This window comes from Myripristis murdjan, chromosome 12 (genome assembly GCF_902150065.1).
Source record: "Myripristis murdjan chromosome 12, fMyrMur1.1, whole genome shotgun sequence".
In the NCBI taxonomy this organism is placed as follows: domain Eukaryota; kingdom Metazoa; phylum Chordata; class Actinopteri; order Holocentriformes; family Holocentridae; genus Myripristis; species Myripristis murdjan.
Window position 1 is genome coordinate 5,508,657 of NC_043991.1, and position 18,254 is coordinate 5,526,910.

At 42.3% G+C, this 18,254-nt stretch overlaps 1 protein-coding gene across 2 annotated transcripts in view; it reads left to right on the top strand.

Moving 5' to 3' along the window:
- Positions 1-18,254, top strand: part of LOC115369531 (transmembrane protein 132C) — a 72,715-nt gene that overhangs the window by 43,774 nt on the left and 10,687 nt on the right. For both annotated transcript variants that reach the window (XM_030066164.1, XM_030066163.1), the window contains 5 exons: positions 2,616-2,759; positions 5,905-6,113; positions 14,878-15,058; positions 15,338-15,451; positions 16,366-16,557. In XM_030066164.1, the coding sequence (XP_029922024.1) occupies positions 2,616-2,759; positions 5,905-6,113; positions 14,878-15,058; positions 15,338-15,451; positions 16,366-16,557 (840 nt within the window). The remainder of the gene's footprint in view (positions 1-2,615; positions 2,760-5,904; positions 6,114-14,877; positions 15,059-15,337; positions 15,452-16,365; positions 16,558-18,254) is intronic.

The following is an 18,254-nucleotide window of genomic DNA, read 5'->3' on the forward strand; positions in this document are numbered from 1 at the left end:
ATCTTATTCTGTTGTACTTAGATCTTATTCTTATTTTTTATCTTTTTTTATTGATTTATTTAATCTGTAATCTGTGGATACTGCTGAAAAACTGCAAATTTCCTGCGGGATGAATAAAGTATCTATCTATCTCTATCTATCTCTATATTTCACATACAAATCAAGTGAACTGAAGACTCTAAATTGCCCATAGATGCAAAAAGGAGTGTGGGTTTGCCCTGTGGAGGCCTGGTGAGCTATTCTAGGTGTCTTCCAAGTGCATGCTGGGTCTCTCTCCAGCCCCCACTGTGATCCCTAAAAAAGGAATAAGCAGGTAAAGTCAATAAATGAATGTATTACCAAACACTAATATATAAAGCGTGCTGTTTTGGGGAAAAAAAGAAATCAAATGGAGCAGCCACTTAAGCTGCACTCGATTTCTGTGCGGCAGGTTCTTGCAGAGCCCGTGAAAGCATCGAAACGCCGAGCTGCAGGATCTCCCAGTGCGGCAGTACCAGCACCCCCCCCCCCCCCGGAGCGCTGATATGATATTTGCTCTCTGATTTTGTTGTAGCCCGATTCAGTGGCTTATGTTTGGGTCAGCGTCGGAGGCTGAACTAGATCGTGTCCTTTTGGAATTGCGGTCAGCAGCTGTCAAGGCGACAGAGCTCAGGACGCGAAGCGGCCAGGGAACATCTGCCGGCCGCCGCCTGACGCTTAGTTCACAACATCAGGAGAGAAAAAAAAAAAAGATCACCCAGAGATTCTTCTTATATATACACACACACACACACGTGCACATACATTCACTCCAGCACCTATAATAGATTAAAAAGAGGTTATTAGAGAATTTATTAACTGGAAAGCAGTTGTTAATCCATGCTGAGTGAGTCGTTTAAAGTGTAAAGGAAAAGCCAGATCAGGGTTGGTGACAACTTACAGGGCGTGTAGCGGCTAAGCTGCGGCGTCCAGCTAAGCATCGACATCCAGTCGATGTGCGAGGTAGGAAAATGGGTTAGAAGATTTGAAATGTAATCAGGTTTAGGTGTTAGTGTGGGTGATATTTATGGGTGTAACGTAGTGGATTTGCCTTCATTCAGGTAGGGGTGCTTGTGGCCGATAAACTGCACACACACACAGAAATCACAGAAATCATTCATCATAGTGCACAGATATTTTAGTGCATGTTTCCAGTGCGTGGCTATTTGTGCGTGTTTGTGTGTGTGCTGCATCTAAGTAATGTGTGTGAGCATTTGTAAGCAAGTTTGTTGGCCTGAGAGTGTTTTAATCCCTAGCACTCGAGCTAACACCCCCCCTCTGCCTGTTTTCTCCGCCCCCATGCAAACACTGTTTATCTAACTAAAACTGCGCCTCTGCAACCACTCAGCTAAAGACACTGCAGCTTTTGTATACAAACCCCATCATGCATCTATCCTGCATTAGTAAGGATATTAATTAGGATATTCAGACAAGTGTCTGCCGGGCTGGATCTAAAATACCGCCGCAATCTAGCAAATGTGTAAAAACGAGGCAGAATTACATCCCCATCTAATCTCTCGCCTGTCTGCTTTGACACTCACATGGACGAGTGGAAATGCCTGTCTAGCAAGTTAAACCCACTGTCTGTCTGCCTGTCTGCCTGCCCATTCCCCTCCTACAGGCCTGTGATAATACAAATAAAGCCACACAAACAAACAAACAGAGTAATAAAAATAAGATGTCGATTAATAGTGGATTTTTAACAGTACTTTAGTGCAGGGAGAAGCCAGTAGCCGATTAATCAGCCGATATAATAACCCTGCATCTGGAATTGAACATTAAAAAACTAGTATATAACTAGTGGGTGGGAGCTTTTCTCATTTTTGGAGTTATTCTTTCACTTCAAAGTCAGTAATTCCAGTTGAGAAGGCGGATATTGTCATTGCGAACAAAGTAATTTTTGTGTAGGGTGAGGATTAGTCATTTTAATTCCTATCTGTAAGCCACTGGTCACTGTCAGAGCCAAGTTCTGCCAATGCTGATAGTTTGTAAAACGTCCCAATGGTGCCGATTAATGGGTCAACCTCTAATAGGACTTAAAGAAAAAATAAAATAAAATAAAACAACCAGATTGAAAACAGAAATGCATCGTAAAATCAAAAGACCTAGGATTAAACATACAGAAAGCAAATAAAATAATAATAAATGCAATAAAACAACCATGAAAACAACAATGCTAGAGGGCGTTGACCCGACCAAGTCCCAGGCTAGGCTGTAATGAAGTGAATAAATATTCAAAAGCAAAGGAAAAGTCATGGCAGTAAAAGAGAAAATGTGAAAACAACCAGATGCTCTTCCAGGATGAGGGCAAACGATACAGCACAATAAAAATATCTGTCAAGCTCTTATGAAGGAAGTCAATAAAGTGAGATAATATGAGGGACTTTAATTGTGAAAAAAGTAAAAAATCTTTTTGCACGGGATAACAATCAGCATGTTTCGACTACATCGTCTTTATAAAACCCAACGCCAGCTTCTTAGGAGATTTTTGATGATTTGAAGTCATACAAATTAAATTGAAATGAACTGAGTGAGGGTGTGTGATGCGGTGGCCGCCCAGCGAGCTAACCCTGCGTCTCTGCGTCCGCTCCACACAGAGCAGCGACATCCTGAACACGGCCGTGTTGACGGGGAAGACGGCGTCGGTCCCTGTGAAGATTCTGGCGGTGGAGGCCGACGGCGCCGTCACCGACGTCACCAACAGCACCAGCTGCCGGTCCACAGAGGAGGACGTGCTCAAGGTACCGCTCTCAAACACCACACACACCCAGTGTCCCCCCAAAAAAATCAGATGGCTCCTGTTGTTCGGTTGTACATCATAACAACATCTGGCAAAGGGGCTGCCCAGGGCTAACCTTCGGGGTATATTTACGTTCTTTGAATGTCGATTAATGTACATTGTCCCTTCTCAAATAAACAGTGAAGTAGAAATAGATCTAATAAATTAAATTCTAGGACAATTAAACTGTTTTTGATTACGCTTTGGGATCCCATGGGACAGCCTCAAAGGAGCCTGTGGGTTCCCCAGTTCTCACTTTAATGGATTTAAGCAGAGATACACGAGCAGAAGTGCAGTACCTGAGCACAGGTTTGAGGTACTGGCACTGAGTATTTATACTTTTACTGCATCACATTTCAGGGAAATATTGTAGTTTTTCTCCTGCAACATTTATTTTACATCTATAGGCAGTCGTTACTTTGCAAAACACGTTTTTGCATGTAAAATATTAAATGTGATGCCTTGTTACAGTGTAAACATTCAAACAATGTATGAGAGCGACAATATTAAAATATTTTTTAAAAAAGGTTAATGCATTGTCATGGAACTCTACAGCAAAAACGAACAGTCAGATGGTCTTCAGGCCTTTAATGCTGTGACAGCAGGAGAATCATACACACCAAAGCTTGGAGGTAGATTGTCAGCATGACGGAGGTGACAGGACACTTTTAAGGTCTTCAGATTTTACATACACTTTGCAAGTGTTACATAGTCAATCAGGTAATAAAACAATAAAAACTTTCCAGAACCAGACCTAGTTAATGAACAGGTCTAGTCATAAATTCCAGACAAGTAACTGACCACCTCTAAATGAGAAAAGCTGGTAGAGGGTCTGCTCCATTGCACATACCACCAGTTTATCTCTGAGGTCATATAAAGGCTAACGCAATACATGATTTTAATGATAAATTCTTTCACAGCATCAGTAATTTTGAAACATTTTGACCACTTGTACTTTTCATACTTTGGCACAATTTGAATGCAGGACTTTTGTTTTTACTGTAGTATTTTTGCAGTATTGCTGCTTTTACTTTAAAATAAAGGATCTGAGGACTTTCTCCCTACTTTTTTTTATTTGAACAACAGGATTTCCAAAGAGGGAAATATTTCGTATTTCCACTAAAAGGATATGCTGCTGGTTCAGTATAGGTGCATGCAGTTTAAGTTTGCTCAGTATACATCGTGGTAATGCCGCTGTATGTATATGCCTGCCCATCAGATTACTTTGTGCACGGTGCCTCTGAAACATACAGCAACACTAGCTGCTGTGGCATCGTACTCAACAGGTCCGACTCGAGCTGCTGTGTGTCGAAGCATTGTGGATAAAAGCAGGCTCTCCCATATGGCATTAGAGACTGATCTTATGATCCCACCACTCAAGCCCTAAGCACAGTGATTTGACCTTTGTGTAATGGATCTGTGTTACTAGGACAGCAAGAGAAGAGAAAATAGATGTTGCCATGGCGCAGAGAGAGCGAGAGAGAGTGACAGAGAGAGAGAGAGAGAGAGAGAGAGAGGGGCGGGGGAGAGAGACAGAGACGGAGAGTGAGAGAGTGGAACAGAAATAGAGAGAGAGCGAGAGAGAAAGAGCAGGAATTATGTTGTTTTCCATTAGACGACAGGCCAGCCACTGGCTTTGTGATTGCGAGGCAGTGCGTCAGAGTGTAAGCCTCTGCGAGAGAGAGAGTGAGAAAGAGGCAGCGAAAGAGGCCAAGAGAATGAATTTGTAATGACTTCTGTAATGGTAGTGGGACTTAATCCAGTTATTATTGTGTCTCTGAATGGTCTCTTACACTTACCGCGGTCGCTGACCCCTCTTAGAGCAAAGCCATTGACCGGTTGAAGTTAAAAGATGAAACCGCAGGCTCTCTCCTCCGTGGTGCAAACAGCCACCTGCATACAGCCGCATCAGGGGTCGTGTGTATGCGTCGAGACTCTTGCACGCACACATATTATTTATTGATCCACATGCAGTACAGAAGCTTGGAAATATATACGTGCAAACATAAGAGCAGATGTCAAACAAACTCACACACACACACAATGGGCATAGAAATACATTTTTCATTAATGCTTGAGCTGAAGCATAACTCTGGCTGTTTTTGACCTCCATCCAACTTCTCCCTCTTTCTCTTTCATCTATTCGGTGTGCCTCTCTCTCCAATGCGGTCATATAGGGCCCCCAAAACACAGCAGAACATGCAATTTTTCATCACATAAACTCCCTTCTCTTTGTTGAAATATATGCATTTATTTTTCAGTCTATTCAAGACCTAAAGCTGCCACAGCTAGAGAGAGCACAGCAATGTCTCATTACAGTCAAGGCCAATCAATGTGTTGAAAATGTCATTCTTTGTGGGGTTGATTTTTGGAATGACAGTCGGCCCTGTTGGACCGCGTTGAAGGGCCAGTGCATCGATGTACGCAAGACCAAAGGCATTGTGGTCCAAATCGATCGTTTCGATGGAGAAAGGCCTTCGGAGGAGTTGACAGCCCGGCTCGCCCTGGAAGTCTCACGCCCGCTTCCTCCATGACTTTCCATATTTGCTTTTGTCCTCACTTTTTTTTCCGCCTGCCCCTCCTCTTCTTCTCCTCCCTCCCTGAACTCTATTCTCCAGTCTAGTGCTCTCCAATTACCTCTGTGGAGCTACTGGTTTGTTAAGATAAGTGAGGCGGTGGTGGAGATAGACCTCCAGTGTTAAATAAGACACACCGACTGCTGTGCTGCACCACATTGCTCCTGCTGGCGGGGACTGCAGCGCTCCTCCATACCGCACTACAGGAACAGTCATAGGGCAGAACTAATTTTTATTCAGCAACAGCTGCATGGAGACCACAGTCATAAATTTACATGACGTAAATGGAAACATACTCCAGAGTCCCTAGCCAGACTTTGGAAGTACAGTACTTAGTTTATAAATAAAATATGCTATTGTTTTTGCAGCTTCTTTGCACAGGTGCCTCTTTGTGTCCCCTTTACTCGCTTTGTCATTTCCTAACCGAGACTAACTGTATACATTGTTCATGGGTCTGAGCAGTGAAAACTTTCCTCCGAGGACTGTGTGTTGCAGCAAAGTGAGTCTGTCTTTTCTTTCTGCCTCGCCCAGGTGTCGGAGCGCTGCGACTATGTCTATGTGGACGGGAAGGAGACGAGGGGGAAGAGCAGGGTGTCGCTCAACTTCACCTACAGTTTCCTGAGCGCCCAGCTGGAGATGAATGTATGGATGCCCCGCCTGCCCTTGCTGATCGATGTTGCCGACCCCGAACTCAGCCAGATCAAAGGGTGGAGGGTCCCTGTTACCACTGGCAACAGGAGGTAAAGGATGACCAGCCCAAGGTCAAACAATTTTACAGCTCCATATCTGTTTGGTGGTTGTGTTTTGAGGATATCAAGTGAAAGTGTGACCCTATACTCCTTATAGGTATCAGTTCTGTAGTGGTACTTGAGAAGGAAGTGACTATGCAGTGGTACTGAGGAAGACAGGCATGGTGCACAGTCAGAATTTCAACGGATATGGTTAATATTTTACATACGGACTGGGTGATATGTGTGTGCCAGTCTACATTTCAACAGTGTCTGGCAGTCGTGATTTCACTGTCACGTTCCTACTCTTCTCCTCTTTGGTGCTTCACTGTAAATTCAAACCTATCCGTGAGGTCACTTATTGGCATTAAAATCTTACCGATTAAACACACTTGTGAGAATAGTGTGTTTAGAATGGCATCATGTGAATATTTGCAAGAGGTTCCCTAAATCCACATGCCTCTCAGTTCATTTTCAGCCTGAAAGATTTACGAGGTGCAGAGTTTCCTCTCTAGTCAACTGTCACTTGCTTGTATTTGTGAGACCTGAGAAACACCTCGACAAAGGATCAAATCGCTGAGATGTTTACAAGCAGACAGGTTCAGATCGGGTGATGCACAGAATGGAGTTGGGGAAAATGAGAGAAAACAAGACAAAGCGTCAGTACAGGAAATTGGTTGCTATGAACACTGGAGACGAGGAACATCAAATCCCTGCAGCTTAGCATGGTTGCCAAGGCCATAATGTATATTAAAGAGCTGGATAGAAATATATATTGTCAGCCATAGGAAATAATCACATCCGTGTTAGTTACATTAGTGTATTGGTATTCTCCATGGACAGGACACTGCAGACGCAACACAATCGCCCTGGGGATAAAGGTTAGTGGAATTTCACTCAATACTTACAGTAAAGTCATTATTTTTCAGTCAATACTAATGACAGTGACACACTGAGGGGCCATTAGTCTTCTCCATGATAAAAAAACATCTCTGGGGCTTCCGTTCCCCCTCCTATAAAAACAGTAATGTTATGCTTATGCACAAGAGATGTGGTACAGAGCCACCTGATATGACTGTGTGATCAGCCACAACATGGACTGACATTAGATATCGCGCTCCATTCACAATACTTTTATTAAATTGTTCTTTTGTTCATCCCTGAAAAACATTTCAGCAAAATATAAAGTGTGCATTCTTACTTATTCGGCAGCACTTTGGTATAAAACCATTAAAGGCCCATACCAGTGATTTTGAGTGTTTGGCCCATTTACTTCAATTTGCCCACATTTTACATTACAACAAAACCATTTTGCAAATCATGCTGGGGCACTAAATTTTTCACAACATATAATCAAAATCCCTCCATTTTCAAATTTAAATTTTTAGTTAAAATAACCACCTTATAATGTTAGGCTTCTGCTATGAACAAAGTCGTCAACTTTCATAAACCACAGAATCAAGGCAAGTTTTCATTAAAGCAAATGTTTCCCTGGGTACTGTTTTCCCTTGCGGAGGGAGCATTTCACTCCGCCCAATTTAAAGTCATAAAAACCCAACAGTGCTGCTGCTTCTAGGAAAACTGATGTGGAGGACTTTATTACAGTGATGGAATACTGGTGTGAAGAAAGTTTAAAGTCTCTGAAAGTTAATTTTCATATTGTCTTGGAATGAATGGAAACCATCGGCTGGAGAAAAGGGAGGAAGAAGGATGTTGAATTTCTAAAACACAACTGCTTGGGAGATAAGAAACATGAGGTCTATAATTTTTGTAGATATTGCGTTGGTTCTGATTCCATGGCACTGCGCTAGTGGAAGCCTGTTGTGGCTGCTCTTGTTTGTTTTTAATCCTTTTACTGTGTGTTACTGTATTTTTTATATGATTTAACTTTCTTTGGATGTCACAATAATGGTTGTGTCAAATTGTTGGCTGAAGGTTTTACTTGTTTTGTTTGTTGTTGGAATACTTCTACTGACTCTAGCTGCATTGTTTTCACACAAGACCAGCTGACAGCACTATGAGAGTCAGACCTATTCCGGGGGAAGAGTCTGGAAGCGTCAAAAGGGCTACAAAGGTGGAGACAGGGTGCAGAGCAGGTGAAAAACAGTGTGAAAGGAAGGGGAAATATAAATCTGCTATCCCTTCTGCCATTATGAAAACTGTGAGAGGCCAGCTGGCCAACAAGATGGACAAGCTAGCGGTGTTGACGAAGAGTCAGAGGGAGTTTTCTTGATTGTGGCATTATTTGCTTCACCACATCCCAGACTCAAGTGTGACCATCGACAGCTTTCCGTCTGCGCAGGCAGACCGAGACCATCGGGAGAGAATTAAGAAGAAAGGAAGGGGGGCTCGCCATGCTTGTGAACAACAGGTGGTGCAACCCAAAAAAGGTTGACCTGATGGCTGTTAGCCTACGACCGTATTTTCTGGTTGTTTACATTCCTCCTTCTGCCAAGGGCAGGTCAGCCTGTGACATCATTCATTCAGTCACAGCACTGATACAAACAGTCCACCCTAATACCTTCATTGGTATACCTGGAGACTGTAACCTTGCCTGCTCCCTAGGTAGATCTAACCACAACTTGGTCTACCTGAAACTCCTCCATAGGACCCGTTGTTGAGCATCTCCCTGTGAACATCAAGATGATCAGGATGGAGGCAAGAGGACAAGGAAATAAACAGTCTGGGATGAGTTCTAGGACACCTTTGGAGAGGGCATTGATGAGATAGCTGACTGTATCACAGGATATTTAAATGTTTGCCAGGACCATGTGGCAGCCATCAGGATAGTTCAGTTTCCCAAGCAATCAACCTTGGGTCACCAGAGACCTCAAGGTCCTCCCGAATGAAAAGAAGGAGGCATTCAGGCAGAGGAACAGGAAGGTCATGGAACAGGTCCAGACAGAGCTGAAGGTGAGGATAACAGGGTGCAAGGAGAAACACAGGAGGAAACTGGAAGCCAAGCTGCAGAGGAACAATGTGAAGGAGGTATGGTAAGGCATGAAGATCATCACAGACAACCCACAGACTGGTCAACCTACAGAGGGGAACAAAGCCAGGGTGGACAAGCTCAACCACTTTTTAATCGCTTTGACTCAGGTACCCCTATCCCCATCACACCATCTATAGCAACTTATGTCATGCCCCCTTCTCCCCCTGCTCTCACCATCTCCCTCACTTCTGATTTCACACCTCTGACCTCCCACTGGCGACACTGTCTTCCAGCTCTCCTGCTTCTCCTCGCTCTTTTCAGCTCCACTGCCTCTCAGTGAACACCCAACCACACGTAACTGTCACCTCCAGCCAGGTGAAGAGGAAGCTCAGGAAACTTCACGCAGGCAAGGCAGCAGGCCCTGATGGCATCAAATCTGGACTCCTCAAGACGTGTGCTGACCAGCTGTGTGGCATACCCTGAGGCTTCAAAGGGCTCCAGTGCTGTGGAAGACATCTAGCCAATTTGCTGTTCCCAACAAAGGGTGCCCTGGTGTCTTGACAGGCCTATGACACTGACCTCACACATAATGAAAGCATTGGAACAGATTTTCATCCATGCTGGATCACCTCAGACCCCTGGTAAAGGAGGGACTACATTGAATGCATTTAGGGTGTGTCCAAAACCACATTTGCTATTTAATTAATGTTACAAAAAAGGTTCTTTGCGCTAGGCACATGGTTCAAAAGGGTTGCACTTAGTCTTTTAATTAATCATGGGTGTGTTTTGGGTGTAACATGCAATAAATCAATCAGAGTGCCATCTCCCATTCCCTTTAAAAGCCAGGCGCGCTTGCACTTTGTTGATTGCTATTGTACTGGTGCATTTTCCAGGAAAGAAGGAACACTTCTCCACAGAGGCAACAGATCTGCTTGAGCATCAGCAGGACTCCATCAAAGCTCCCTGAGGTGAAGCAGGCGTCCCTGTGTGTGGAGTATTGGCACCTACCAACTATCCTACTTTCTTGATAATGTGCCCTTTGAGTAACAATGAAAACTCACCTCAGACTCCTGGTAAAGGAACGACTAGAAGCCTTATAATTCACCTATCAGGCCAACACTGAAGACACTTACTTCAGACCCGTTTTTTGTTGGTCAATCCCACAATTTTCAACTGCCCCAAGATAGAATTGTGTCAACAATGTGCCTGACACCTCATTTTAAGCCCAACATTTTTTTTTTTTAAATTTCTCCAATACATTTAACACCATACACACCTTCCTGCTGGGGGACAAGTTATGTACAAGGCAGGTGGATGACCTCTCGGTGAACTAGATTATAACTAGTAACTGGCAGACTGTAGTATCTGAGGCTATGGGCCTGATGTGGTGGTCTGCAGTACACTTCTCTCCCAAGGGACTGTCCTGGTTCCCTTACTCTTTGCTCTGTGCACATCAGACTTCAGACACAACATAGAGTCATGTCACGTACAGACATATGCAGATGACACTGCAATTGTTGGATGTGAGTGGAGGGGAGGAGGGACAGCACAGAACAGTGATTGCTGACTTTGTTGACTGGTGCGAATGAAAGAAGGAAATGATGATGGACTTAAGGCGGACTAAGGCTTTAAATAACCCTCTTTCCATCCAGGAGGAGGATGCTGACCTGATGTAAAGTACTTGGGAGTGCAGCTGCACAACAGACTGGAGCAGAGAGGAAACACTGAGGCTGTATATAAAAAGGGAATGAGCCGACTTTACTCAGTTCCTTCAATGCATGCAGAACTATGCCGAACAATGTTTTACCAGTCTGTGTGGGCGGTGGGTCTGTCCTGGGAGTCAACTACAGGAGTATACTGTCTAAACCTCTGGCCATCATGCACAGTCCATCTCCTCCACTTCACAACACTGTGGAGATGCACATCGGTTTTAGGTTGTTAGTATTTTAACATTGCCTTATGGCTGTCTTATTTATTGTGATGTTGTCTTTGGTTTGGTTAGGCTTGGTTTGTTTATTTACAGGCAGAATATTACTGGAAATTATTTTGGCAGTGAAGTATGCATAATTTCTGTGTGTGATACCAATAATGGAAAAAAAAAAGAAGATAGGACTTTGACAACAATGCATCCTATCTTTTACATCTCTTACACCCACTTATTAATCTATTACAAGTACACACATACACACACATCAGGAATACATAATACATGCAGCTATACACAAATCCTGTCATTAACAGAGAGTATACACTCGTGATATGGCTTATAGCTTCCAAAAAACAAGAAAGATAAAAGAAAATAAGCTCAAACAATTGGTAATAAATGAATAAAGCTGCTGCAACAACATAATTCCCCTTAAAGTATTCTCTATCTATCTATCTATCTATCTATCTATCTATCTATCTATGCAAAATCACTGTAATGGTCCTTTAAAAGCCTGTTGACTTTAGGGTTGTATGCATACAGAAATCAATAATGGAAATGTGGAGAGACTATACTGACAAGATCTAAGAAGAAAAACTAAAACGTCTGAAGCATAATTGTTGGCAAGAATGAGTAAAAAAAAATAAATCTATTTTTTTAGAGGTAAAAGTTTGCCTTAAAGTTAGAATCTAATCTGAGTGTAGCTCAAAATAAATTCAGTTTATTCGATGCTGGTGGAGGACAGGGTGCTGTCAAAGGGATTATGGGAATACTAAGAGACACTGCTGTCAGGTCATCAGTGGTGCTGGAAACTGATTTAATTCAAGAAGCATCTCCATCAGATGGCAAGCTCAGCTTTTGGACTATATAATAATTATTGATTTTTTTTACTGTGTCTTTTGACAGGAGCTTTCTGCATTGAGTGTCCGAGCCCCTCCACTGGGCTGTCAGTGGAGCTGCGTTGTGTGCGTTGTGTGGATGAGTGAGTGTGGAGTATGACCGTTTGCTCTTTAGCTGTCTTAACGTCGGACTGGAGATTAACTCTGTCACCGAGAGACTAACTAGGCTGATCAATTTCATTTTCAGTCGGGAGAAAAGCCTTTCTGTGAGGAGTTTGCATGCTCGCCCTCTGTATGGTTGTGTTTCCTCCAGGTGCTCCGCTCTCCCCCATCATCAAAAACATATCCGGTGGTTAATGCTCCTTTCACTGCCCTTGACCGAGACACTGACTCAGAGCAGGAGCTGCTCCCCGGCCGCTGCACTGAGGCTGCTAAATGCTGCCAAATGTTCAATACAGAGGACTAATCTCCCCACAGGGACCAAAAAAAAAAAGTAGAAGTTGACTTAAAAGCTCACTCACCGATGTGCTGTGTCTGCAGCAACAGGGGCGCTGCCATCATTTCAAAAAGGGGGTGGAATGTTTATTTATTTATTTATTTATTATTTTTTTTTTAACATAAAAATTAATCAGTAGGTTTGTGTTACTTGTTTTGTGTTTAAAGATTCACGCTTTGAAACCCAGGAGCTTTTGGGCAGGCTTTCACCCTGCTACCAAAATTCACTTTATTTCTTTTTGTATTTTATTTTTTGGGGAGAATTTGTTCTTTTTTTTATTCATTAATTTGGGTAGTTAGTTATTTTTTTTTTAAATATATATATATATATATGGTCATTTCCATATAACATTTTACTCATTTCTTGCTCATTTTCAGTTCATCTCTTGCAAAATTGTTAAGCTTTTTTTTTTTTTTTTTTTTTATGTCTGGTGTTTTTTGGAAGAAAACACATGAATTTGGTCCGGTTTCAAAGGATTGAATGGTTGTAAAAGGCATCTGACATCAATCAAAATAAAATAAATAAATACATAAAACATGCAGTGGGTTGAGATGGGACAGTGGGTGAACTATTTAGTAAGAGGACAACTTGCTGAGTGAGTGAGAGAATAAAGTGTGATGTAAACTGTGGTGGGACATCTCCCCCATCCCTCGTGTTGCCCTTGCCCAGTAACACACTGGTGTTACTGGACAGTTTATGGACTGTATTGTTTGCAATTCAAAAAAAAAAAAAAAAAGACTTTTGAAAACCGTGCTTTGATGTACAATTCCAGCCAGCCGATTGTGCCAAGGATGTTTTGCAGCCCAGCAAAAGCATGGAAATCCCTTTTTTATTTGAGTCTCACTCCGGAGCAGAATATGGGATTAATTACGGTGCCAGCATAATGACACCCTGCATCCCACTTGGGAGGCTGTGGCTGACGAATGGATTTGATATGCCAGTCCTGTCACCAAACTCCCTGTGGGCCATCACAGCGGCTAGGAAGGCGAGAGCAGACAGCACCTGGACAGATGGAGAGACAAGCTTGAACCTGTTTTTTTTTTTTTTTTTTTTTCCATTCCCCTGCTCATTTGTGACTCCGGGGTGTTGCAGCGATCAGGAGAATTGCTCTGAGTCGCCTACAGTGCACGTTGAGTCATTCATTTGTCTCTGATATCTGTGCAGTCCCTAAGGGTTTGCTCTCTCCTCTGCTCTGTTCCAATAACAGCGAACGTGCCATTGTTTGGTTTGGCTGTCTACACATGGCTCTTTATGTCATAATTATTCACTCTGATCTGTCAGCTCAACATACGTTTCCAGTTGAACAGAAATGCCTATTATGGCTATGAAGTGACAGAGTTTTCTTAGGGTTATTACAAGTAGAGTGATGGATATACTATTGAGGAGGAGGTGGCTATACTTTCCTATATAATTTCTAAATAATTTCCTTGACTGTCCAAAATTCCAGAGTAAGAAAAGGGTTTACTTTTTATTCCTGCATATACCCTCCACTTTACCACTTCAAGTAGATAGATAGATAGATAGATAGATAGATAGATAGATAGATAGATAGATAATTTATTCATCCCGAAGGAAATTCGCAGACTTAAAGAGAGATCTGTAACTATGTGACTTTGCATAAAGAATAAAACTTGCCAAATAGACACCATCTGGCCACATGCATGCTTCCAAATTCATAGATTGTAACCAAACCAAAAGAGAAATTCAGGTTAAAAAAAAAAAAAAAAAAAAAAAAAATGTGAATGCTGCAGTATTGAAACTTTCATGACTTCACTTTGAGATCAAGTCTAATTTTGTGAAGGATGCCCTTATGTTTTACTCAGCAAATTCATGAATATGGTTTAGGCAAACAATTAAGAGAACTCATGAGCAGAAATGAGCTTTTTTTTTTTTTTTTTCAACACATTTTTGAAGTTTCACACAGGAACAACACCTCACTGTAGAATCACTGTATATTGTATTTATGAATATAAGTTTTGTTCTTTGTATAGACAAGAGTAGCATGTAGAGGCAAGATAATGCACAGGAGAAGATCGTTTAGATTATTTATTATTATTAAAAGACCTGAATTTGTCTCTGCAGGTACAAGACCAAAGAACAATACGAATACAGGTGGTTTTATAAACATAAACCTCGTCCTGCCTTTCCAAGGACAACACCCCCGTTTAGTTTGCTTTTCCACCAATGAGATTTCTCCCCTGCTTTCAGACATCACTTTGCTTTTTCTTTTGTATCTCTCCGGTCTCAGACATCAATCACATCAGCACATTTCCCAGAAACAAGAGTCATGTTTCGCCTGAATTTACCTCGCGCTTTTGCTGAACAACAACAGGATGTTTACACCATTTTTTTTTTTTTTTTTTTGCAATAACAGAGCCCTTTCATTAATCACTTTTCTATAACTTAACAGTTTTGTTTGTCTTATCAAGTGTCCAAGCATCCTTTGGATACGCGGAACAGTCAACACCAGTATTTTTGTTTTGTGCTTATTCTGCTCTGAGAGTATGCGGCTAAATGTTTTTGTGTGCATTTTTGTCAGCGCATTTGTGCATGAACGTGTTGGTGTGTGTTTGTGTGTGTGTCAGGTCCACATGGGACAGCGAGGAGGAGGAGGAGATGAGGAAGGGCAGGGGTTGCATGCTGCAGTACCAGCACTCTCTGGTCAGGGTGCTCACACCTTTCATAGCCCAGTCTGCCTCTGAGGCGCTGCCAGACCCTCTGACCGGGGCGACGTCTGTCGAACACTTCCTGGGATCCGACTGGCAGGTAAAAAGCTTCAACAGACAAAAATAATAACGATCAAAAATAAATAAATAAAACCAAAGTGCCAGCATTTACTAGCAGGATCTGGCTTCCAGGTGTTACCTCCCTGCAACTAGATTTTAAAAAAATGGCTAGTGTAAAAGTTCAGTGTAACAACAGGAAATCGTCAGAATTATTTTATCAAGTCTTATTACAACTAATCTGGCGTTTGGCTTAAGGTTTAATGACCTCAACATAGTTTCTTCTCATTTCTGGATGTGCTGTGGTCTCCTGTTTCGGCAGGTGGATGTGACCAACCTTGTGCGCTACTCTCTGAAAGTGGCAGACCCTGATGTGGCCAGGCTGCAGGCTGGAGTGGTTCTGCAGGGACGGGCCATGGGCACCACTACTCTACAGGTGAGGCACGAGAGGTGTGTGAGCGTGTGTGTGTGTGTGTGTGTGTGTGTGTGTGTGTGTGTGTGTTGTGGCAGCTGTTTTTTCTAATATGTAAACAGCCCACACCTGTTGTCAGTGCAGTGAATGTAAAATGAAGATGGTCATGCGCTTCTTGTCTGTGAAAATTTCCAGGGATGTCGCTGCTTAATCGAAGGCATCTGCTCCTTCTGCAGCCACATATTAATGTCCTTTTTTCTGTGTGAGCATAAATACATTTAGGTCCATAAGTATTTGTAATTTTGTCCTTGTGCACAATCACAGCGGATTTGAAAAGGGAGTAAGCAAGGCGTGATTAAAGTACAGACTTTCAGCTTTAATTAAAGGAGCTGAACAAAAATATGGCATTAACCTTTTGATTTGGCTACTGCTAAAGTTGTTGCTATCTGTCTGATGTCTCAAATGCAAACGCAAACACTTGGAATGAACTCCAGGGCTTTTATTTTCTTAATTTGTCTTGGAACAATGAGGGAAAAGGCCACACCTGGCCATGAAGCTGCTTTTTAGTCAGGTGCCCAATGACTTCTTAGCCTCTGAAAATGGGCGTGACGATGAATAAAACTGGCTGTAATTCCTAAACGATTAATGCCATATTTTTGTTCAAGCCCTTAAATTAAAGCCGAAAGCCTGCACTTTGATCACGTCTTGATTTCTCCACTTCAAATCCACTGTGGTGGTGCACAAGGGCAAAATTATGAATATGGTGTCACTGTCCAAATACTGATGCTCTAACTGTAAATGTGCAGGATTCAGTGCAGTCCACCTACATGCACATTTTGTCTCCCTGTCTCTCCTCAAAGTGGTGGCCGTGTCCAAACTTTAGGTGACATTGTGTGTGTGTGTGTGTGTGTGTGTGTGTGTGTGTGTGTGTGTGGCAGGTGCTGTCGCCTTTGACATCTTCAGTCCTGGCTGAGAGGAGCATCAGGGTGCTGGATGATAAAGTGAGTGTGACAGAGCTGGGGGTACAGTTGGTGTCGGGACTCACACTCTCCCTGCAGCTCAGCCCGGGGAGCAACAGCGCCATCATCGCCACGGCAACCACACAGGAAGTCATCACACAGCTCAAACAGGTAGGCGACTTGAATACAGAGTAAGAGTCCTTCTGTCTGTGAGGTGCAGCTGCCTCGCCGGTGATTTTAATGCCTGTTAGCGTCACAAAATATTCACTGTCGGCAACGGAGATGCACAAATATGTAAAAGCTTATGTGCCTAATATCAAGACAAGTTACCACAAGTACACAATAGTTGTACAGATCTTGACTCATGCACAGTAATATGTAGATTTTAAGAATGTCCAGCAAAGAACAAGACAAAAAACTTAATTTTTGATGACACTTTTGCTTTGCAGGCTAAAAAAAATGAAACTATTTCTTAAAGGCAGAGCACAAACAGCTATGAAAGTGATATCATGTTAATAAAAAACATTATTATCTGTAGTAGCAGCAGTAGTAGTAGTTCAGCATCGAAGGGGACTTTACAGAACCATTCAACAAAATGAAGAAATCAATAGGTAAATAGATAGATAGAGACCTTGATTGTCCTTGAGAGGAAATTCATTTTCACAGTTTGCACATAAACAAAGCGAAGAGACTCCAGGAGGAACATGATGTATGTAAAACCAAGCTATTTCACTGCTCACTTGTCAAATGAGTTTTCAGTTGTGTTTGTTTGCTGATTGCACAATCAAAAGTCATTTGTCTTTTGACGCGGCCCCGAACCGCTCTTTGGAAATGATTTTCATAAAATTCGAGAGTCAAACCTCTGGCGGCTGGTTGATATTGTTTGTCACGTCTAATGAATTCTGAAAGCTGCAAGTTCCATTTGGTGGGACAAAAATAACAACATCAGATTCATCTGTCTTTTAGGCAGCGGGCATTTAACACCTGCTAAAGTAATTTACAGTATAAAGCACAGGCATTAATCTGGGTGTTACAGGCAAGCGAGATCATTTATAATCAGCACAACAACAGAAATTAATATGCCTACAGGGTTTTTTTTTTTTTTTTTTTTTTTCCTCCAAGTGGGACCAAACAGGGAACCAAACAGCACTAAGCCTGGATGCATGAGGTATCGATTAAGGCAATCATCAGAAGTGAAATCGGCCAGACTTGAAACTCTGTAGTCTTTTTGGACATTCTCATAACTTACAGTCTCAGTCTACGAACTACACAGAGCAAAAAACCAGGCTGCAGTAACTTTATTCTTTCTTCAAATAATCAACTATTTATAAACTTTTTTTTTCATGCTTAAAGTTTAAACATAAGAGTACTTTTCAAGAGACTTCTCAAGAAGAAGTGAGATACATATAGATTGAAAATGTGATAGAACAAAGCCAGCGTCCAGGGAACTGCTTATATTAAGAAGAATATTAGTTGGCAGAACTTGTTGTGGGGGTCTAGCTGATATTATATCTCAGAGACATGATAACCATTAAATTTGCAAGTCTAGGCCTGTATATCCTATTTATAGTGCCCTCTTTTTGTGAATTAATCAATCAATCAATCAAGTTCATGCCGCTGGCCCAGCTTAGGTGTGACCTGAGTCGGCCTAAGTAGGTGTGACATTGCCGGTTGGACCTGTGGCACAGTTGTGAATGAATTCATTTCATTACTTTTAAAAGCGGTGCCCTCTGCACCGGGATGCGCTGACAATTTCATAATGGAGAGGAGAGTCCAGAGCGGCTTCTCCCCTCCCAAAATGATGTCTTTGTCGTCAGACGTGCAGAAACGCCACATCCCAAACACGCTGTCGAGTAGCAGACGACGCC